At 51.0% G+C, this 24,211-nt stretch overlaps 1 protein-coding gene across 2 annotated transcripts in view; it reads right to left on the minus strand.

The window, feature by feature from the left end:
- The window catches only part of LOC122393178 (fasciclin-2-like), a 94,843-nt gene that overhangs the window by 19,801 nt on the left and 50,831 nt on the right, over positions 1-24,211 (minus strand). For both annotated transcript variants that reach the window (XM_043388955.1, XM_043388956.1), the window contains exons 2-3: positions 13,892-14,072; positions 9,429-9,571 (exon numbers count right to left, since the gene is read on the minus strand). In XM_043388955.1, the coding sequence (XP_043244890.1) occupies positions 9,429-9,571; positions 13,892-14,072 (324 nt within the window). The remainder of the gene's footprint in view (positions 1-9,428; positions 9,572-13,891; positions 14,073-24,211) is intronic.

Raw genomic sequence — 24,211 nt, forward strand, 5'->3', positions numbered from 1 at the left:
CCATCGTGTGTGGCCCGACAGGTCACGACATAGACGTCACGGTGAGTTATGTGTGTTACCGGGAGCTTGCTACACAGTGCAGGGCGTTGCACGAGTGGTGTTCTAGTCAGAGGGCGTCGCTGACACTGTGACAAGGCCCAAACGGGCGACGGCGGAGGGAGGAGGGGTTTAACGGCTCAATTTTGGACAAAGGTATAGAGGGATAAGACGTATGAGGAGGTTCTGTCACCGAGACTATCAGAAACTGCAATAAAACGAAATATGTTTTATGTATGATGAAGACGCAGGGCATGACAGTTCAAACGGCTTCGCAAAGGGCGTGTGCGAGAAATAAATTGCAGGATTTGGCAAAGTGAAATATGAAAGGGGTACTTCTTTATCAATACGAGAACCTCAGGTGTCCTAACCCATGATATCAAAACCTTCACCCCGTTTTGAAAGGCGTCATTCTACATGCAAAATGCTACCTCTTTATTATTTAGTCAACAGTCTTTGTGTTCATTATTGTTTATCCTCATTGGTATTTTCGCTCCGCATATTCCATTTAAACGTCTTTTGCAGCTGATGTGACAGCTCTAAAAAAAAAAAACATTTCCGAAAAGAGGCTTTTGCTCTCTTCTGAAAACACTACACGCATATATTTCAGGCGGGCTGGAAAATCAGAATTTCCAGCTCCCGGTCCGTACGGTTTCTCGCCTTCCTTTCCTCCCTCTTTCCGCTTTTCTCCGCGGCCCGGCCGGCGCCCCTCTGGACATGACGCCTCCGGGCCTTTTCCTAATGGATCGGCTGGCTGCGTGCATAATTGATCGCCCTCGGTCCGGGGGAGAGGGGAGGAGGAGGACACGGCACAGACACCGGCCCACACTGACACACACAGATAACCGAGTTACGCGGTGTCACAGAGAAACACCGTAACTCTTGTCAGAGTGATAAAGAACGTGTGTTTGGTGGTGAGAAGCTTCGGTGGTGACTGCCGACAGGGTAGGACCCTGTCGTGAAATCCTTTTGGAAAAGTTACAGCTGATAGTCGAACCACTGATGCATCGTTCATTGAAGGATGCGTTTACGCACGCATCATTAAAACCTAGGATTAACCTAAAAGCATAGTCTCAACTTTATCAACTTCACAGCGAAACACAATGCTCACGAGGTCTATAAATCACTCTTCTCCCCTTAGTTTACCAAATCATATCGCCAGATACGATCAGCGGGACGCGGGGTACTTGAAAAGGCAATGATTATAAACACTCATATAGCATCAACCAGCGTCAAACACTAGCTCTGCCGCAAATGGAAACTGGACGGGCGGGCGGCTCCCTTTTCGCAGATTTCGAGGGTGATGTATGATGATAGAGTAAAACGGCCCGGGGGCCCGGCTATAAAGACCGACCGCGTGTGGGGAGAACAAAACCGGCTGCTTCAGCCGCCCCGGCAGTCGATTGTTTGGAGGGATTTACGGCGGCCAAAACCACAGCTGTTGTGGACGGGAGAACACCAAACGTGCATTATAATATATTCTCACCAAAGCGTGATAGGGAAGAATGAACTGGCGGTGATTGATACGAAATGAAGCCGAGGGAAAGATTTGTTGGGGGTTTCACACGAATCCAATAATCATCGACTGACGCAATTATAGGCGCGATACCCTGCTACCTTTTGCAAGTAAAATATTTACCCGTTATAGTAACTAATTGTTAATTTGTTTTCTGTCCAATCCCAAACTCCACTGATGTGAACTGTCAACAAGTGAAACGGCCAAACAAATGTCAAAGGCGCCGAATTCGCATTGATTAAAGACGAGGCAAAGTTCAATTCGTCTTAACTTCGGCAAAGTTCAGGTAACTTTCAGGCGAGCACCCGACATGAAGACAGTTTCGTTCTATGACCTATTGACTAATCAAACGGACTCGTCTCCGCTAGCCAAGTGTAAAGTATTCTTTCCGACCGACCAGTTATCTTTATATATCATAATTTTATAATCAGACCATATCCGCAAACCATCAAACAGCCTATCACGTTCAAACCACCCTACCTGACCTAAAAAAACCTTCTTGTAGTGGACATCAGAGCCTCTCATAGGCTAGCTCAAAGACCCCTTCCTTGCTGACCATCGCGCCTTCCTCAATCGGGACCTCAACATTTTCTCCCTCAGACCTCAGCGGTCCTCCCTCCGCTGACCTCGGCTCTGCTTCAAGGCACGCTGCCAGCCGATGCCAGTGCATCTCGCGAGCTGACGTCACACTTGTGGTAGTGTTGGAGCAATGGGCTTGTTGATGTCCCCATGGAAATCCAAATTACCACGTGTGCTGGCAGCGTGCCATTAAAACACCGCCCTCGTCCCTCTCCGCTGACCTCACCCCTCAAAACTGACGTCAGCTCTCCCTCTTGACCTCCCCCCACCCTGCTGACCTCTGCTCCTGCTGACCTTCCCGCTGACCTCTGCGCTCATTTTCCGCTGACCTCCCTACTGGACTCTGCTCCTCCCCTACCCTACTGACCTCATCCTTCAGCTCAATCTCATCCCTCCCCAATGACCTCCCTGCTGACCTCTCCTGCTGACCTCTCCGCTAAACTCCCTGACCTCTGTTCCTCCTGATGACCTCTCCGCTAAACTCCCTGACCTCTGTTCCTCCTGCTGACCTCTCCGCTAAACTCCCTGACCTCGCTACCTGACCTCTGTTCCTCCTGCTGACCTCTGTTCCTCCTGCTGACCTCTCCGCTAAACTCCCTGACCTCGCCGCTGACCTCTGCACTCGTTGGCCGCTCACCGGCGCGCCGCCGCCGCCGATCAATGCGCCTAGTGCCGCAGCGTTTCTGGGTCGTCCCGAATCAATGCGTGTGGCGCGGCCAAGGCTCTATAGCGGCAGCCACCGCGCGCGCTACACCTGAACAGAACTCACACGGCTTGGCGGATGATCTGGGCTATATCTGGGCGGATTTGGTGGCGAATGGTAGATGAAATAAGGGAATATTTAGTTATGTACAAATAGCTTGGGAACAGAGGTTGTAAAAGCCTCAATGCAGTTGAATGTCTGAGAGGGGTTTAGCGTTAACGATTCTAGACACCAATCGAATTATTTCCGGCAACTCATTCAGGCATTGTATACGTATATAAGTTTTCAGCAATACAGACATTAGAGCTGTAAAGGATTACTGATCAATAAACCAACCCTCATTTCAAGAAGTTTTGATCGTCCATGTCATCTAAAATTTGCTTTAACTTATCATCCGGCAAGAGACAATTACAAAAAGTTCGTTCACAAGTTAACTGTAATCAGTTACTCCTCTAAACTTGGCTTCGGCCAAAGTTAAACGGCGTTCAAGTTTTGACGTTTCGTTTCACGTCAAAGACAACATTCGGGTTCAGTTTTGCTAGTAGGTAAAAAAAGACCTGAAAAAGCGAGCAGGAAAAGAGAAGTTCACTTGAAGAAGATTATGCACCACCTGCTAAGCACGAAGACGGCACATTGGAATTCTCGTCTAACAGAGATATCCATCCCGATTTCAGCCTTTCTTCGCAGCCAGTCGCCGCATCACCCGTCAAGTCTGAAGCATTCCGCTGTCGTCAACAACATACCGACTGATTCCATCACATGGGATCAGAGGGATCACTCTTCAGTCACCCAGCGCAGAGGCTATCGTCCGAGCTATCATCCCCACACAACAGCAGTGATCTGAAGGAATAGACGATCTACGACACGCTCAAACTCTTTTCTTTGGATTCATTTCTCTCGTGATAAGGAAACACACCAGCTCTTTGCCGTCCTGTGCGGTTTCCTGTATTCTATTCACCCGCTGGCTCTCCTCATCTGTTTGGTACACCCCGGAGTAATGGCACCGCGGTCGGGTCGGAAGATATGACGCGCATTCCACGCCCGCCGATCTCGATACCATCAGTGATTGTGCGGACAGCAGAAGCCGCTGATGGCGGTCAGGGGAATGGATCTGATGAACCGGATTCATGGGCGGGTTGGCGTTCGTGATACCGCATCAACAGGCCGGCGATCTCTAAACGGCCGGCGGACGGAGCTACTGATGGGGAGGCGTTGACTTCTGAGAAATCCGTGAGCCGAGGAAAATCAGGCGGATGAAGTTCTGCGTATTGTTGCCTCTCCAATCGGCGAAATGTCAACGAACTGGAAACTATCCGTAGAGTAATCAAAGTCTAGACAGACGCATCGGCAAATGAAACGCTTCCCGAGAAAGTCGAATAATCACACACGCCAGCTACCGAAATCTGCAAACTATCCTTAATCGCAAATCATCATCCAACGCGTATAAGTCCAGGTCCAGCGCGTGCGACCCCATGGGACCACACCGCTAGGTCGTATGCTCGCCTGGCAGAGCAGAGGCCGGCTGGCATCCTTATTGAATTAGCGGCACATGGCCAACTCCGTTGTCCACCAGTCGGCCGGAACTGAGAGCTCCCCGCCGCTCCATTACAAGTCTGGGGAGGGAAGGCTCCTTTGCAGCCACCAACTGGCGTGGGTGGTGCCAGTGTCCGCAGTGGTGTGCAGTGGAGCAAGAAGCTATTGGTGCAGATGCAAGGAGGCGTAAGATAGGGTACTCTGTGTTAGACGAGATGCTACTCAAAAGAAGCGGCAACGCCTTGATGTAGACTGTTGGAACAACGATATCGGAACCGTCTAAAGCATCGCACGCATAAATAACACTGATGCGATTTTGTATGAATATTCATGCTGAGTAGGTGCTTGATTATGCACAGATACATCACTTATGCCAAACATGCTGCATTTGTAACGCCAGCTATCACGGAAGGTCTGCAATGGCACGGTAGTCAATAATTCACGGCGCCGCCAAATGTTGCTGTTGCCGAGACAGGTGGTCGTGGCAGTCGCATCACAGATAAGCTGCGGGACATTTTCGTCCCCGGCTGGGTTGATTAACGGTCAGGGTAGGGGAAAGGGGAGAGCCGAGGGTAAAGGAAGGGGATGGGGAGCCGCCGACCATTCCTCACTGGCCACGGAGATGGATTTTGGAGGAAGTGGCCACAGACGGCCGAATTTAACATTCTGTCGCATTGGTCAGCGGCGGGCTGCTTTTGACGTTTGTAAAGGATCGTTCACCGCGCAGAAAATGGAAGAAAGAGAATGTTTCAGAAGCAGCATATTTTGACGGAAGAATAACGAACATGGAGGCACGCTAACACCACAAATGACAATAAAATCGACAGAATACAGAAACCCTTGTGACGTCGGTAAAAACTGCAAGCCATTTTTTTTTCAGTGTTTAGCATTTAGCATAAGCAATAATAGGGATAAGTAGTAACTACAAGGTATGCGGTTTAATGCAACGAATCGAAGATTGATGCTCACTGCGCATTCCATGACAGAGTCTAAGTGCAATTTACAGTCACACATCGTTTAAGACTTCCCCTTTACTTTACATTCTCCGTTGAAAGTATGCAGTCAGCTCGTTTTATTTTGCTCGAAAATCTCATTTGAACGGCCGGCAGGCGGATGGAGCTGGCAGAGGCCGGCAAACAGTGATCCATCTTGGACTGGGGACGGTCAGCTCTCGGGACGGGACAACACTGGCGGGAGAGAGAGAGAGAGAGAGAGAGAGAGAGAGAGAGAGAGAGAGAGAGAGAGAGAGAGAGAGAGAGAGAGAGAGAGAGAGAGAGAGAGAGAGAGAGAGAGAGAGAGAGAGAGAGAGAAAGAGAGAGAGAGAGAGAGAGAGAGAGAGAGGGGGAGAGGGAGAGGGTGGTAGGAAAGGCAGAAGAATGAAGATGGAGAGAATCGAGGAGAGAGGAGCGTCTTCTGAGCGGAGGCCAGGGCAAACACCGGCGTCTTCCAGTAGCCCAACACGGGTCGCCTCTGATCAGTGGGGCGAAAATGAGCATAAATAGCGCCTGAGGACATCGGAAAATAAATCACGTCGAACTGGCTAAAAGCTCAGAAATAGACAATTGCCAAAAGGGTGTAGTCTTATCGTTTACCAGTTCTTTACTTTTAAAAATGGAATTATTCGTGTCGTTCTCGTTAACGAAATGGGAAACACAAGCGCGACCTCGCCTATTCACAGTCATAGTCACTAAATCACTTTAATCTCAACAGCCACCATCTGATCTCATAAATACCTAGGCCGTGCAAGGTAAACCCAACAGCGCGGCCTTCACATCAAAACCAGCGCCGCTGTAGCGGCCTTACATCCATCAGAGGACCCGAACTGGATCAGGGCGAACCACGTCAAACAAACACACACCTCCCTCACACAGGCCGCCGCACCGCCGCAGCAGCTAACTAGACCGCGTCTGTCGGCCGCACTTTGTTATCATCCGTCGTCACACCGAGCCGTCACGACGGTAAATACAGAGGTCGCACGAGCAGGGCCGCCCCGCCGGCCGGTACATTCATCTATGGGACAGCCAATCACCACAAACTGCGGGTCTGGAACCACAAAAACAAACGTGTCCACCGCGGCCGGCGCAGGAAATATGGTACGGGGTGGCGAGCGCTTGTGCCCGCAGCGGTAGCGGCAGCGGGGCGATTGAAGTTGCCACTGTTTTCTTTCAGTGGATGTGGAACATAGACAGTGTCAAAGTTACGAAGCTCGCCGGGCTGGGAGGTGAATAATGAATGGGGGAGCTGGGTGCTCAGCAGAGCAGGAAGACAGTAAAGAGAGGACGACTGCTGTGAGAATGTTCGCACAATGGTGACGAGAGACGGGAATTCATAAACGCGACGTGAGATGTGTATGAATAAGTTGTCTGGACGGATGAGTCTGCTCACATAAGACTGCTCTTATTGTGTAACTTGAGGCGCAGTTTCTTTTATGAAGCGTCGGAGGATATGTCATTAATATGTAGCTGAAAGTTGAGAAACTGAAAGTTTTATCAAGTTATCACTTGTCTTTTTAACAAAAAAAAAAAGAATATCGTCGTGAGAAGTACAGAAAACCATCATGCTTCAGCATTCATCATTCATCATCAGACAGACAAGAAACATGGTTCTTAGAAGAAGACACAAGAATCCAGTTCAAACAGAATGGGCTCATTGTACTGTTGCTCCCGTGCGCGACCGTTGCCTTCCATCCTGCCGTCATATGACGTCGTGTGACGATAGCGTCACCCCACAGCGACGTCACGGTGCCGTGAGCGTCACGGTCGGGTGGGGCACGGTCGTCACACTCGTGATGAATCACCACCGCATCAGTCCCCGCATCTCATTCCGGGCTGCCTAATAGCCGGAAACGGCGCAAATTAATCGGATCCATCGTCATCAGACCGTCTGCTTCTCTCCCCCACTGTCAAGATCCCCTTCTGTCCCCTCAGGGACCGAATTTGCACCCCTGCGGCCAATCTGGCGACATACCGACCCCAGCGGGGTCCCGGCGAGATTCGAACCCAAGACTCCGCCCACTGGATGCTTCTCTTCCTTTCTGAGCTCCGAAACGCTGAACCCCTCCGGCGCCCCCCTCTCTCCCCCGCACCCTGCGGTGACGCCTGGTGACACACACCAATATTGCGGCACCAATCCATCACTGGTGACAATGGCCGTCCGGCCACTGATCGCCGCAGGAGGAGTCGTATCAGACGAGCGGGACGCGCTTCCCGGGGACGCTAGCTACCGCCGTCCCGACACCGCCCCTTCGGGAGAGGGGTGCAAGGGGCCGTACGGACCCTCCGCATCCGGTCCGGGCTAACACTGAGGTTGCTTGGCTGCTTCAGTGTGAATGCGGCGAAGAGACGTGTTGGTAGCAAAGCTACGCATTGGAAAGGAATATAGTTTTTCACACGATGTTGCATAGGTAATTTGCCGCCGGCTTCAGGACGAAAATACGTCCGGTAGGTTGCACTTGCAGAGACAGCCTTGCAAGATTCAGTTACGTTAACTTCATGAATGTTGCATAACACTTCACAAAGTATGTCGGACATAACTTACTAAATGAGTTCATTAATTAACATGCATGCCTCGTAGTGTTTGATCTAAGTAGCTACATTCACAGGAAAACCATCTTCCCTGTCGCTTACTACCACGTCATGTTCCTGGAAGACCACAACGCAACCGGTCATGCTTCTGCTGCAAACCAAAGCAGTTCCGGAATAAATGTGAAGCTCGCCAATCAGCAGCACTGGATTTAAAGTTTGACGGCCCAGTTACACACCCGCAACAAAGCCGAGCTACATCGTTTTATGTCAGCTCAAACAAATCGGACCCGTCAGCCGGCCGCGGTCGGCAGCAATCCTATTCTGGAAACTTCTCGTTCTGAGAATGGTTTCCCAAACGGGCTGCGGCCAGTCGGACACATGACATATATGTCTGTCAGTTCCGCAGCCACTTAGGCAAAACCAGGGTCCAGATCCGACCAGCTTCCGACAATGGTGGAGTGTCTTCTCGTCTAGACAGGACACAGACCGAGCAAGGCTCCAGAAAAGAACAGCTCTGAGTGGCGCCAGAGCGACCTCAGCGACCTCAGAGTGACCTGTGGGCGACCCAAGTGAGTGATAAAGTCCTATCAGGGGTCATAGTAACTCCACTGACCTGAGGATGCCCCAGCGTTAACTAGAGGTAGTTGGAAATCACGAACAGAAACATATGATCCAGTACCCGAAGCTATTTCAAACGCAACAAAGAATCAGTCTCACCGGTCATCGCCCATGGAACATCAAACCGTCGGTGCCTGGTCAAACAACACCAATGACATGCCTCAGAGCATGTTACGAGCCATATTGCCGCAACGACCAACACCAGCGCAACAATGGCGTCAGTACCCAGCACCCAGCACCGTCGGCGCCTGTACCGCCCCCTCGCACGGCAGTAGTTGCTGGGCAGGTACACCCCACCCCAGCTCCGGTTCGAGCGGCCTGCCTCTCGCTCAGCCCGCGTTACACGGCCTCCAGCGAGGTTATCAACGAAGCCAGAATGTTAACCGGCGCGGTGATGGCACATATAGTGTAATCAACGCTCATAACCTGTGAGCATTGCGGCCAAAAGCGGCGGATTTTTTACCGTCAACAGCGCATGGAGCCGCGCCCCGAGGGCAGATTGCGTGCAGCGAGTGATGGGCTCAGGGCACCGGCCTGCATGGACTGCAGAACGGTTTGGCAACGTTCTCGGCGGGAGTGGCGGTAAAATTAAACAATCGAATATGGTAATGAAGCGGTAGGCTTGCTACACTCGTGAGTGCTAGTAGCCCTTGCCGAATACGAAACCTCACATAAAGAACTTCGAATGTGCGAGAACCGCAGAATACGAAACCGTGCATACGAATCTTCAGAAGCGCGAGACCCTCAAAACTCCTACCTGGCCTATGTCATTTCCTTCAGATTGCTTTTTTCATCTGAACCGGAAATAATCACGTGAGAAAACTGCATAGCCCACTAACTAGACATAGTTCCACAACTGAAGTCCAGAGTGAAACATGTACTTACTAAACAGCGGTAACAGCGAAACAGCGGTACTTACTGTAGACGAGCAGGTTGAACTTGTTGGTGATCTCCTGATTTCCGTAGCGCGCCTTGCACGTGTACTCGCCCGAATCGTGTTCGGTGACGTTCGTCACGTACAAATCGAGCTCCTTGCTCGGGTCCTTGGACGACGAGTACACCCTGAGGTACAGGTCAGGTCAGGTCAGGTCGGGCAAGCATGGAAATTGAATTGCTTAGCGCTTCAATTGGGAAGGAGGGGTCTGAATTCTGATGAGGTTCCACGTTTGACTCAATGGGCGGTTAAAGACGAGTAGGTTTTTTTATATTTTTTTTTTTTAAATAAATTTAGTCCGAACCTTTTTGCTAGGAAGGATTCACAAGGACAGAGCCACCGCTAAGCGAAGCTTGTTGCGGTGACTCTGCCCTCTACCCTCCGATCGCGCAATTCCAGTTCTATGGCAGAATTTAGAGTCCAAAGTTTAACGTGCGCACATAGCCGCGCACGGCCGGTCCCCTCACTGACTTCGCCTGGCTACGGCCTGCCACCAACCGCAACCATACCTGTCAGGAGGCCCATAAATGTCGAGCGCCCGTCGCGCTTCGAACCCGGACTGTTATAACCGGGAACGCGTGCTCTCACCACGCGGAGTCCAACGCTCTACCAACTGAGCTACAGGTTAAACAGTGATGCGTACCGCGATCTACATCCCATTATCTTTCAGACCACAAAGTAGCATGCTCAAACATGGCCGCGCCAGGCACTAAAACAATCATCCCCAGCCACACTTCCGCGCCAAATCTTCACCCACAGATAGTGTAAGACTGCATTATGCATCATGCCTGCATTCATATTCCGCCGGGTGGCTGCGAACAACCGTCCTCTGCATATCAAACAAACCGTCCGCCCGGAATACTGATCTTATTTGCCGGCGCGCCGCTTTGTAAAGCGCCACTGTTCGTCGGCCACAGGGTGTATTGATATAGCATTAGCCGGGGGTCGGTAACACCGTCCAAATGAGCGCCGGCTAAGGTCGGGGTCACACCGTGATCGGCCAACGATCGACGGTGATAGATGACCAGCGCGAGCCGCTCGCAGCACCGGTCAATGGTGGTAACAACAAAGGCAGGTGACCCCACACCTCGCTACCGATACTTAGAGTGGAAGGTGCGTTTGGACCATTTTTTTTCGTACAGAGATGAGGTCGACTGAACGGTAAACAGGTAATTTATTGCTCGGCACGTTTCCTCGTCAAGGAAAATTCGAACTGAATGAAACAGTTTTGATCCGAAGCTGATGAAACGAAATGAAAACCAATGGGTTGCCGAATACCGAATGCCGCATAAGAATGATAATTTGCATAAGCCAGTTCCGCACAACAGCTAGAGCATTGTAACTGAAGGAGCCCATTGCATTCGTGACAATTTGACACTCATTACCAATCTGGTGCACGTGCGAACGTGACGGCATTCGACCAGCAGTCTCTGACGCCATAGCACATGGCGCCAGCACGTGGTGTCACGTGCACAACAGACCACGAGGGTCCACGCGGAGTCAGGGGACCACCGGATTGTAAATCGCTCCCCGATTACACGTGGCACGGGCACGGTAATAGCTGTCAGGGGTGGCCGTCTCGACATTTACCACGGAACGGCCAGCCGACTTTTCAGGCAGTCCCAATAACACTGCACCTCAGCGGAATGGGAGCGTTTTGGAATTTTGTAGGCTGAACATTTTGCGAAATGTAAGAACTGAAAGAGTGAGAAGCGACTCACGAGAGTCTGACCTTGGACTGTGCGTTTACTAATCGTCACAATGACACATATTCTTACTCATTCACACTCAAGTAATTGACATCACATTGATATCATTATGAACATTGAACAATTATTGATAACAGTAACATGCAATTAAAATTGCCGCTGACAAGGTTTTATAATTTACTGAAAAACACAACCCGTATGGGAATGATAAAATAAGGACACGTTGACGTACACATCTAGAGGAACAATTCGACACCAATCAATAGCCATGAAGCTTCCACAAACAATTACCCTGTAAATTGTAATATTTATCAAGTTAAAGCCCGACCAGCCACCAATGCAAAAACATGGTTATTTTCATCCTACATTGCCATGACACCCAATAATTTGGCTTGCAGGCATTGACTGGGGGGGGGGGGGGCAAGCTGAAAATATGTGAACACTCGAGACGAAAGGACACCGTGCCAAACAGCCAAGACCCAGACAAAACCGGGACAAAGAGCATAAATGCGTCATTCACCTTAGTGAGCTCTATTTGACCTGTTTTCAAACGAGGAACGTGACATTCGGATCAGGCGGCATGCAATGCAAGGCAAACATTCAAGATCATACGCATTAAAACACTGAGTAACGCAACAGCTAGTGAAGGTTTTACGGACGGGGCTTACACAGCTAAAGCAATAAAAACAGCCCTTGACCTTAGTCGAGTTCAGCTCAGCCTTGACGACACCTTTATATTACTGCTCGCTTTCTACTAGGCATTCAACTAACAACATTCCGTGAAAGATTGGGTAGTTAAGTCCGGTAACGCCCTTGGCAACGAGGTGGCAATGACCTTGAACTTTGAACTAGGGGGTTAGCTCAGAGCTGCAACTGTTTCCGAGTGTCACTGACGTAACAGAGCAAACAAGCATTTTACTCGCTAACTACACAAGTGAGTATCTCGTGTGGAAACGAAACACTGATTTCTTCAGAGAACTTGTGGCTCATTTACCTTCTCTGCAACCTAGTACCAGTGTAGAAGTCAGCTTGAACTGTATGACCTTTCCCAACTTTGGATAGGTACATTTTTTACGGCTCATTTTCTACCGAAGCAACTGCAAGAAACCTTAACATTTGGAAGAAAATGGTCCCTAACCTGCTATCGCTGTATTTATTTTCTGAAGAACTTATTTTTGGGTGATTTTTCATATTTTTTATTTCAGTATTTTTTTGAAGTATTTTTGGTTTCAATGAACCCAAAAATAGCTTGTCATCTATCAGAGCTAGTACTGAGAATTGCTAAGCGGCGTTACGGTTCACCTGCACTGTAGCTATCGACCCAACCCACACTACCACAGTCCTACAGGGACCACTACACCCGCCGGGTAGGGGGGGGGGGCGTGCAAACAGGCAGCATACCTGGGAGATCGTAGGCTGGAAGAGGGGGAGATCGGTGTTAGAGACGTGTGACGTCACAAACACAGCGTGTGACGTCACACAGACAGACAGATACGGAAAGTGCGACCGAATGACGCATTAGCGAGACGACTGACGGAGTCTGAGCACCAGATGATCGATAGATAGAATAATTAGATAGATAGAAGTCAGAAGTGGCATGAAAGAACTGACTGACAGAGCGAGAAGAATCGAACGCGTTCGGATTGACGGAAATGTGGTGTACGGCTCGATTTGTCACTGCTATACATACTGCTAATCGGTGGCAGCTGGAGCTGGTGGTTACGGAGCGAGCGAAGCGAGCGGAGTCTCATACTGAATTAAGGGAAAATCCTGAGTATGAGCGGCCGGCCGGCCGGCCGGCCGGCCGTGGGGACGCTCTTCAAAAGCTAATATCTTAGGAACGGGACATCCGATTGACAAGCGGTCTTCTTTACTGAATGTCACTTGGACGTAAAAGTTCTGTGGTGTGATGGCCACCATGCGTTCTTGCCAAACACCGCACGTGGCGCGTGGTAAAGTTGGACATTCTTTAAGAACCCCCAAAATTGCAACCTCAATAACGGCACAACGGTTGGGCCGATTGAATTGAAACTCGGTACACAGTTAGGTCTCCATCAGATAATTCATCTGCATGTGTTAAGGTTGGGGTGCTACAGCACGTGCGCACGTGCAGGGGGCGCTCCCAGATCTCGAGAACGGCTGGGCCGATTGCGCTCAAATTTGGTGCACGGTTGGGGACCAGTTAGTAGGGTGCCGTGCAAAAGTCAGCTTGGACCCCGCTTGCACGTGCGCACGTGCAGTGTGCCGCTTCCAGATCTCGAGAACGGCTAGGCCGATTGCGCTGAAATTTGGCACATCGCTAAAGACCGGTTAGTAGGGTGCAGTGCACAAGTTAGTTGGAGGTACCCCCTCGCAATTTCGCACGTGCAAGGCCCATCCTCTCGCTCGCTCCGTTGGTCGCCCAAAAGGCGTTTTACTGGTAATGGTAAAATGAAAAAAAAAAACAGGTTTGTTAGCTAATAATACTTTGATCATGTAAATATTGAAAATAGGCACTAAGAAATCCTTTCAGAGTAATTCATTGATGGTTATATAAATATACAGAACAAATATGCCCATGATTTTCATCCGTCAACTACTGTTCATTCGAAAAAGATTCAGGCCAAGAGGTGTCATCAATTTTGAAAGACACTTCGTCAAGCCGAACGCGTCCATCCAAAGTTCACCCTCGCGACCCACTAAGGCAGACCTGCACCTTCCCTTGCCATCCCCCGCGCGCGCCTGGTGGCGTCCACCTACCGACTGCTCCTCTCGTCCGGCACCTCGTTTCCGTTGGGGTCGGTCCACACGAGGTCGCTGATGAGACCCTCCTGCTGACCGATCACCTTGCACTGGAAGTAGCCCGAGGCGCCGATGTCTCGGCGGTTCTCCGGTGCAGACGGCAGAAGCTCCAGTCGGGGGCTGTCCTGCGCCAGTGACACTGCGAACGGAGGAGACACGGGGTCAGATGGGGCCGCATGGGTCATATTGGGTCACATGTGACATGGGTCATATAGGACCAGTCCAGCCGGGGGCTGTCCGGCGCCAGTGACACTGCAACCACGGGTCACATGGGGTCACTCTGGGTCACGTAAGGTCATATGAGGTTACATAGGGTCATATTTGGCCACATGGGATACATAAGGTCACATAGGGTCAGACACGCCTCATAGTGCAAATGGTAGTCAACAAGGATTCACAAAAAGCTACAAGGGTCAATCAAGGTCAATACGAGGACGTGAGAGGTCACGCAGCATGACCCCAATCAATCTGTATCTAATGCTCGTTGGCGAGTCATGCGTTGGATATTTAAAGCTCGGCCACCTTTAGGTTGCAGCCCAAAGGTCAGAGCCATCATTTATAGTCAGGAGCACCGATTGGGTCCAAATCTGGGAATGTCGGACACGGGGGTTTGGACTTCCGAAGCACTTCGTATTATCATCGTTAAATCGGACTGCCCGGCCAGAACAACAATTTGTAAGTTATCACAGCTTCCCGCAAAGTTATGCGCATATTTTGCCCCACGCTGGAACGTCGGTGGCGTGGGATATGAAATTAAATAAGACCACAACAGGAAGGGCATTTATAACGATCAGCACCACACAAATCAGGGCTAATAAAAATGGATAAAAGCTGAGAAGCGATCGGTGAGCACATTGATTGCTGCGAAGAGAACTGATATAATGTGGCAAGCAAGTTTGAGGCAGAAGGTCATGCTTACAAACTATGTTTCCCAGTCTTTATCGCAAAACACGACGTTGCGTCGGTTGCAAACGTCGAACGTAGATATTGCGTGTCAGATTTGGCACGCCAAGGCCTTAATTATGTTTTCCAATTAACAGAGACGAATTAAACATTTATCTACAGACCTCGAACGGAAGTTTGCCAATATATCGGCGCATTTATGCAGACAGACCACATCTTTCACAAATATTCATATTTTTTTCTGTAAGCGGTCTGCTATGTAAGATGTTGCATTGGAACCGACGAGTAAACCGCTTTCCGCGAACCTTCAGTCGCATGCCGAATGCTACCTTCGCCCGGCAATTTACCCGCACGTTTACCAAGAATCCCTAAGTCCTCGCAGCGTCCCTCTGATTAAAAGAACCATAGCTTGGCACCACCGCCCAACGAGCCAGATCGATGCAAATTACAAATCGATTGACTCATTGGACCACACGGATGGAGGTCATAGCCCGTGCTTGATTTAGATTGTCAATAGCTGGGCCGGTCTAAATCAACGACCCACCCTGTGACCTGCTCACTGAAGGCGCACTCAACGGCGGACACAGGTGTCATAATTCATCTCCATTTCTGACCCATTACTGCGAACAAAGTACCCCCAATTGACTCAACACCGTCACAACCAAGGCGGTGTCGGCAGTAGCTAAGTGTATGGAACACTGAAAATTAAAATGGAAATTTAAATATGGACCAATGACTGCCGGGCGTCGGCGCGGATCGCCAGCCTACCTAGTTGGAAGGCCAGCAGCAGGAGCGGGTTCATGGGCGCGCCTGGCGGTGACGAGCGCTGAGCCGTCGGTCAGGTCAGGTCACGCACAGAGTCGGACAGTCATCACTGGTGCCGCGACGCACCAATCACCACTGGTGACGATCATAGTCTCGGCACCAGAGCGAGAGCGATCACCATCGGCGTCAGCTTATTACCGATACTAACGTTAGAGCACCATTGACGCACTGTCACCACTACTGTGCATCAACACTACCGCAGTAGCACCACCACAGCTGCTGAACCAACGTCACAGCACCACTGCAGCACCAACTCCTACGGAGCACCAGCGCCTGGCACCGCCCAGCGCAGCGGTCGCTCTGACCGACCCGGCGGTGGCCGCTGTTCTAAGGCTTCACCTCAGACTGTCACAGAGTTCCACCGAGTCCACTCCAGCCAATGAACCGCGCCTCAGGGTCGGTTCTGCATCCTGGAACACCCCTCCGCCAAGACAACGTCGGATGATTAGCTTTTTTGTCACAGTGGACAGTAGCAGAGCCTGAGGTCAGCTCGGTGTTGAACTCGATCGCTCGAGGCGTTTGACCTGCAGCGAGGAGGTTCAGATTCGTGACCTCCGCCCAAGGCTTCACTTCATTTGGCTTCTTTAGCTCCGCAGTAGGTCAGACGGGCTCAGTTCTGAGAGCATGGAGACACCCGTCCCGCTTCGACTCGACGGCTCCGTTCAATACGGCAGAACCGTCCACTGCATTGATTCGCCGCACTTCTGGGTACTCGGGTAGGGATGATTTGTCCCCAACTCGGGCAAAACGGCGACAGTTTGCTCTCAGATTGAAAGGTCAACCTTCAGCGGAGCGAAGTCGGATGCTTTCATATTCCAGATATCATGCAAACAAATAATTCGTGGAACAAGATTACGTCGTAATCCTACTTCAACCACTATGGATCCACTTTTCACGACTGGATCTCTCACAAACACTGAGATTGTTCGCTGTCCCACCACCCAGGTCCTGTCACACCGCGCGTCACACCGCAACTGATAGGCTCCTCCTGCGCTGACCGCGGACCGCCTCAGGCTATTACACCAGGTCATCAGCATCGCATACGCTCCGGCGACTCTGTGTCGTCCGGCGCGTTATCTCATCTCTGACCACAATCCCCTCAGCCACCTCTGATCTTGTGACGCAAATGATTGGCGCCCTCGCTTCTATGAAGATCCAATCACGGAGAGATGAGGGAGCGGAGAATCCCACTCTATTCCCGCAAGGCGTCATTCCATGTATAGAAAGAACCGTATCGACTGCCGCCCCCTCACCATCCCAAGTCAGATCTTTCAGGTAATTTGTGTTTTTTTTTTCTAATGAAGCTAAAATTAATGCTGCCATCAACGGCCGTTGTATCTCATTAAAACGGATCTCTATTACACTGCATTTCGAGCTTGATTGCTGCATAATTTGTAAACCAATATCCTATTATATGAAGCAACTCATTACAAACTCTTTCGGTAGTCTAAAGTCAACGCTAAGCCACTGCATCCTGCTCCCCCAGCCCCTACTACGCACATCTCACACTTCAGCTACATCCCAGCACCTTGGGCGGACAGTTTTGCAACATCGCCCACTCAGAAGCCTGACCTTTCCCAATGTGACGATGCGCTGCGGCGGTGCAACCAAACCCTCCCCTCTCCCTGGCGTTCTCACTCTCCTATCTCCACAACATCTGCAGGTAATCCTTCCTCGCCAATCAGCTGGCCAAGGTCGGTGCGTCACTTCTTTTGGAAGAAACTCGTTGCAGGCAGGATTAAAACAAAATGCGCTGTAACATTCCGTGCAAGCGTCATAGTGGATAAACAATTGTAAAATGAGCATTTACAGATTTAAAAACACGCTGAGTCTAAGCTTGTCTGGGTGTTGGCAAAGAAAGGTTTGTGTAGGTATGCAAAAATTGCAGAAGGTAAACATGCCCATCGCCCAATGTTGGAGAACGATCCGCATCTGCATCATATGATTCGCGCTTTCCAATAGGGCCAATAAGCTTATTCCGCACGCATTCAATGTCACATTTATCCAAATCACGCCCCAAACAGTTCCCCTTTCGTGATTATGCCACAATGCATTTATACCCCGTTTCATCATCGTACAATACCGGGGCGAAAACAGCACCGGGGTCCGCTCAGCAGTGCCGGCTGGGCTGCTGGGTGGGGAAATCAGCTTACACCGGGGCCGGCAGCTGAGCCGCCGCGGGGGGGCGTCAGACGCGCTGATGGGGGTGTGTTTTGTACAACATATGACGTCAGGGGGTGCGGGGGATGGGGCGGGGAGGGGCGTCGGTCTGCCGCAAAGGTGTGTTGCACCGGGCGGAGGGGCGGAAGACGGCAGGGAGAGAGAGAGAGAGAGAGAGAGAGAGAGAGAGAGAGAGAGAGAGAGAGAGAGAGAGAGAGAGAGAGAGAGATCCGCCACCCACGGCGCGCTGGAAGAGCCGCCGGAGACTGCAGCCGACAAAAACACTCCTGCCGAGCTCATATCGACTCCCGGCCCGGATAAACCCGATGGCCTCTTCAGATAAGCCGACGGACGGCGGCCGATCAGAGGGAGGAGGCGGGCCGATCGCCCGTGCGTACGACCCACCCGGCGCTCCCACAGCTAATGGGTGCACACGCGGATCGGCGCGGAGGCCGGCGGACAATCATGTTGCGTTACACACCAGCGCGCGGCCGTCGAGCCAAGCCGAGAGCCAATCACAGATTCGGTGCAGTCATTTCGAACGGTGCAGTCATTTCGATCGGCGCAGTCTCGGCGCGGTCACTTCGTGCAGGGTAGCTGGATGGGAATCGCTCCGCTCTCAACGATGACTGGACGGCGCCGTGCGGCTTCTTATTGACGATGCCGGCAGCCAAGCGGTAAATTAAAGCGGCGGACGACGGCGTACTCGCAGGTGTAAGGACGAGGACGGTGATGTAGTCACACGGCTTACCGCCAGCAGTGGGATGTAAGTTCGCTAGTTTGTCCGTATATAGTTACGAGCACAGATGAACGAAACTGCGACCTTCACCTTTAAGTATGTTGAGTAAGTTCTCAATAACGGTACATAACACATCTCACCTTAAAAGCTAAAAACGGAAACGAAATGTCACGTCTTCGAGATCACATTAATGCAAAGCTGCATGTGTCGTCACCCGGTAATATCAACACTCGAGAACTTCCGCATTATAATTGCAAGAAAATGTGCTAAGTCCTCCAGATCGTGTTAGAAATCTACGCAGTTGCATAGTAACTGCTTATGTTTCATTTTCTTCCGCCTATGTGCGGAGCGCTGATTTAATGAGTTCGGAGAACTAGCAATCCTACTACAGAGAACAAGAGAGCGTCAAATTTACACATCTTTTCCCGCTTTGTTTTGTATGTTATTCTGCGCCGTCTCGGCTTACTGCCTTCGCTCAGTGAAATGTTTCAAGCATGCCTATATCATCCTAGGTAGCATATCTGTAACGCTATGCGAATAGACCAGTCCAATATATGGATTTCGTCTATTGAAGTCCAAATTCCAGCTCAAACCGTCCCCATGTGGCTAGATTTTGGAAACAGACGACAGGATTACAAACCGCTCGCCACGACAATTCCTCCAACACGAACGCACGGCTGCATACTGTCCTCATCATCCCCCAGTCCCGACACCAGCCAACAGCCAATTAGCGGGATCATCCTGCATACGTTCCGGTGTCTGCAGGTGCCACCCCAGTCGTGTCGCTCCGCAGACCAGCTGCTGACGCTACGGGCCACCCTGTGCTCCTACCGGCTCCCCGCTCTGCTCACAGCTGGTGACCGTACATTGCAGCTCCCTCCTCTCACTCTCCCCCTCCGCTCTGCAGTCTGCAGTCTAGCGATCAGTCAACAGCCCGATCGGCCACCAGCTGGTATCTGTTCAACTTCCCCCGCACGCCACGTGCTATCTTTCAGGAAGACGCTTCATCATAGCGATGGCCGTAATAAGTGGCAGCTGGGACGCGTGCCGCTGCAGACGTCCAGTCATGATCCTCTGTCGCTGAGGATTGGAGCGGTGGAGGCCTATCTCTGCGGATTAGATCCGTGGGGTCCCGTCACTGCATGATGGGGTCCAGAGCCCAGCGACAAGCAAGATTGGATCGAGCCAGAACAAGTTCTGCCGTTCAAGAACTGCTTCTAGTTCGAGCCTACGAAAGTGCATTGCTCCATTCGAGATACAGATGCCTTTTCATTATGGTGGGATCCCGTCACTTTGTCTTTCCAGGCGTTCAGCACACCTGGATCCTGCTGCTGCGAAATTATACCCAGAAGGATTCATTAACAGTGGGAGTGGAGCCGGCAGCCAGCATCCCTTCTCTGAGCTATGCCCTGCAGGGTCGTGACCCCCGGATCATGACCTGCCCTGACCGGGTCGTGCCATGTCCCGCCGTGATGTGACTACTCACCGGGTCATCACAGGGACGGCGACAAAACGGTCGCGTGACGCTGCCTGGGTGACACCCGTGACCGTGACGGAGAGCCGCCCGTGACGGTGGCAGGGCAGGGCCCGTGACGGTGACGGAGCACGGCCCGTGACGGTAACGTGATACAGCTCGTGACGGCGTTAAACCTTTGTCCAGCACAAAGTGTCCCAAGGGGGCAAGCACCTTCGCGCCATGTGTATTCCGCGGATGAAATGGAAAATAGACGACAGCTACTTCTGTAAGCCGAAGCGGTTGCATCATCAAATTGACCAAATTCTACAGCATGTACATTGCAGTTCGAATACTATCTGCATTGTTTTCCATAACACCAAGGTGTTTCTGAAATCAGCTGGCGGAAGCGGTCGATCTGTCCACCCGCCATCGGCCATCTACAAGTCGCGTCCGGTACAACATGCGTGCGCCCAAAGTGGCCGACACGGTAGTGGGCCGGATGTCACCGCTTCCGTCACCGCTCGTTTGTTTACTCACGCGCTGCACAGCTCGCGTGCCGTCGTCCCGGTGGCGTCCCGTGCGCGTCGCGTGCGCTCAGCCCGGCCGTCTGCACGCAGCGACCGCCCGCTCTAATTGCGCGCCGCACCTATCTGGAGGCCATCTCCGCGGCCACTCGTGTGACTTTTTCTCCTGCCGGCGGCTTTCTCAGCGGAGGCAGCCCAGTGAAGAAAAACAGGCGGCGGGACGGCAATGAACGGGCGGCGGAACGGCAACGAACGGCAGGAGACGAGGGGATAGGTGAGGAGCCGGGTGGTTAAAAACAGGCCCGCTGCCGGCCACCTAATCCCCGGTCCTGCTCAGCAAAATAACCGCCCAGTGCACCGGTCAGAATGCTGCGCCAGCCTGCGTATTTCACAAGAGGCTATTTATTGTCGGCGCAATTATCTGAGCCACTCTGCACAGAGTTCCTCAACACGAACAAGGGGTAGGGCGGGAACCGGCAGGAATGGGCTGATAAAGCACGGAGGAAAGAAGTGCCGAGTTGCAAAGGGGGCTGATTTGATTGCACACAACATTCCGGGATGCCAAACAACTAATGTAATGTAATGTAAATGAGAGGTAATTCTGGAAAACTGGCGAAATATTCAACCGGGAAGGAATTAAATGAGCCGGTACCGTCTGATTTATTTTGCAAATGCATCCCATTGCGGCATTGCATATTACGGAATGTCATCTGCAGTGATTGTGTACGGCAAGTTTTTGATAGAGTTAACCTTTTGAAATAGTACAGAACTAATTTTCGGAGAGCAAAACGTGTCCACTCCCAATGACATTCGGAAAACTGAAGCAAACAATTCGAGTACGACAGAACATCTTTGTGAAAAAGCAATGCTTCTGTATAAATTGAGCTTCTTCGTCTCACAATGTGAGCTTTTCCAATCGCCTTCGTCTTTGGAGAAACCCTTCGTGTTGCACACAATCACGGCCTAGGACACGGCTTGACTTAACCAGGCCACAAGGGCAATCAATTTCCCCTGATTTAGCGCCCTGGAACTCCCAAATCATTAGCCCGCAGCGTAAAAAGCGGCCACAATAGCCACAGCGAACGAACGTGGACCACAACACGGGGATCCTGAGTGGCTTTTAGCGCTGGTTCCCACGGCTAACTAAGCGGCTTCCTGCGCCGGATGGGTCCGGCTGGGAAGGGAGGGAGGATGGTGCAGTGGGTTTGTAATGCAGCGCTGCGCGCAGTGCACTGGGTAGAGCATGTGAGGTGCCCGGCTCGTAGGGACGCTTTCCGAGGCTGACTCGGTGAGACGTGGCCGAGAGTGGGGAGTGGGGAGTGGGTAGTGAAGAGTGGGGAGTGAGGAGTGAAGAGTGTTTAGAGAGGGAACAAAAGAACCAAGCATGAGCCAACACAGACAGCCACACGCTCACTGGTCTCTGCGGTGAACTCGCGAGAAACCGGCTACCGAGTCCGACAGTTACACACGGACCACAGACCGATCACTGTTCCAGCTGTTCGTATTAGTCCGTCACCTAATAACGCGTATAAAACGACATCCATCTGAAGCCAGTGAACCCGTTTCAGCCATTAGCCCGTCAATTACGACATCCTGTTGCTAACGTGATTCTTTTATATACATCCGAGACTAACGACGATTTAAAATGGAACGCAGTTAGACGGAACAAAAAACGGTACCGCGGTAATAGCGACATAATTGAAATTGGAACAATCAGGTCTGCTAGCATCAATGGTTTTGGCGATTTGTCATGTCCTGCCCGGCCCAGCCCCCGCGTTCTCGCAATTTTGAAACACTACGCCCATTACGCTAATGTTCCCTAACGATGGTACACGATCAGCAAGGCACAATTTCTCGCATTTGGGACGGGGAGCTCCGCTCAGAGGCGCATCATTTATCACGAACCACTTCATAAGCGCAGTGACGCCCCTGCATCGTTTCCCGGGCGAAACATGATGCCTTTTGGTTCGTCATTTCTGCTGTGTCTGCTAATGATGCACACGGGCAAGCCCATCAGCTTAGAGCCTCTCCGAACGCCTCCAGGCAGAGAAAACATTATCCCGGGAGCACTCTGAGTGGGAAAACACTCGACTAGCACATACTTTGGAGCAAAAACAGTATTACCATAGCACTACGCGTCCAACCGTTCCAATGATATACATTTCTGTTGCCTTGTGTGGGCGAGAACAATGGCCCATATCTGAGTTTATAAAAACGATAAATGGCAGAGTCTGCAGCGGAAGACCCGTTCTATCATGACGTTCCCGGCGCCATGCGTCTGCCCCATTTGATTTTACAGCCCGCCTCTCTGTGTCATTTTTCGCCGGCCTGTCTGGGATAAGGCCCGGTCCGCTGAGTTGTGATTGTCCAGGCTGGGAGCGACTATATGTATACGAGTCTGACCCAGACTGGCCTCAAACATAGCCTATCCTCCAATGCTTCCGGCGGCGAGCCAGCTCGGTGGCTGGCTGCGGCTGACGTTGCAGCGTTCAGACAGACAGGGCAAAAAAAAAGCGACCGCCAGCGCTGGTCCTTTCAGTTAAGCAGCAGCCGGCACAATTTCGGACCCGCAAATCACAGAGCTCGAGCCGACAGCGGCCGAGCAGCGCTCACCGAACCCGGAAAAACTGCGGCGACCACCGCTTTCAACCGGGGAACAACAGTCGCAGAAACGACAGACGGAGAAACAGCACAGAGATATGGCCCGCGGGGAAAGGGCTCTAAATCGGCGACATTTGTGGCAAAAGTCCGAAAAAGCGCCTCCAGCAGTGGTCAGAGAAATGAATGTTAGATGTCAGTGTAAAGAGCTTAGAAAGGTCGGGAAATTATTAAAGAAATCCTAATTGTGGATATCAGTAAAAAAAAAAACAGTTTAAAGGGACCATCCCACCTTAACATTAGTTTTGAGTTGAGATAGCCAAGTTTGCGGCCAGGCTCAGAAACCACCATTTATCCTGGTCGCAACCCCCGCAGGTTTATGGTGTTCAAGAAATTTCTTCCCTTTACTTGCAGGGTGGGACCAGCTTAGTCCCTATCTCTTAACCATTAGCGGTTTTTTGATGACGTCAGCAGTCATTTCAACGCTCGCCATTCCTTGAACCCGAGTTTTGCTGACCTTGAGCTCCCTTTTTTATCAACGTGAAATCCGTCGTCGGCGCTGAGAAAGCCTATTGCGTTTCATTTTAATTTGAATATTAGAAGATACCCACCACTGGAACTTGGACTGATATTATACCAAAGCCGAAGATGATCAAGCTGCCTGCTATATCTGGAGCTTGGTGTTCAACTTCAACATGGAATAAAAAACAAAATATCAAAGCAAACTGGATATGGTACTGCAAGTTAAGGTCCAAAGAAATTTGAAGAGCTGACAATTGACATTAATTCTTTTCCTGCAAGGTTTCCATATGGAGATCACACCATGAAGAAATATTTTTGATGTTAACAGTTGAAACTGAAAGGGGATTGATCTTCCAGTTTTGACGAAAGACGCTGCTGACTGTCTGGAAAAGGATGTCGGCATGAGGTGCAATTGTGCTTGTGAAGTGGTTATAACTGGTCTTTTCACAGTATTAAATTAAATGTGCCATTGCAGCCAAGTGGGTTATCATGTAAGGTAAAATCAAAACTACAATGTTGGTTTTACGAGCATTGAGAAGGCTGGTAGGTAA

Source organism: Amphibalanus amphitrite, unplaced genomic scaffold (genome assembly GCF_019059575.1).
Source record: "Amphibalanus amphitrite isolate SeventyFive unplaced genomic scaffold, NRLGWU_Aamphi_draft 000521F_arrow, whole genome shotgun sequence".
Taxonomy (NCBI): Eukaryota; Metazoa; Arthropoda; class Thecostraca; order Balanomorpha; family Balanidae; genus Amphibalanus; species Amphibalanus amphitrite.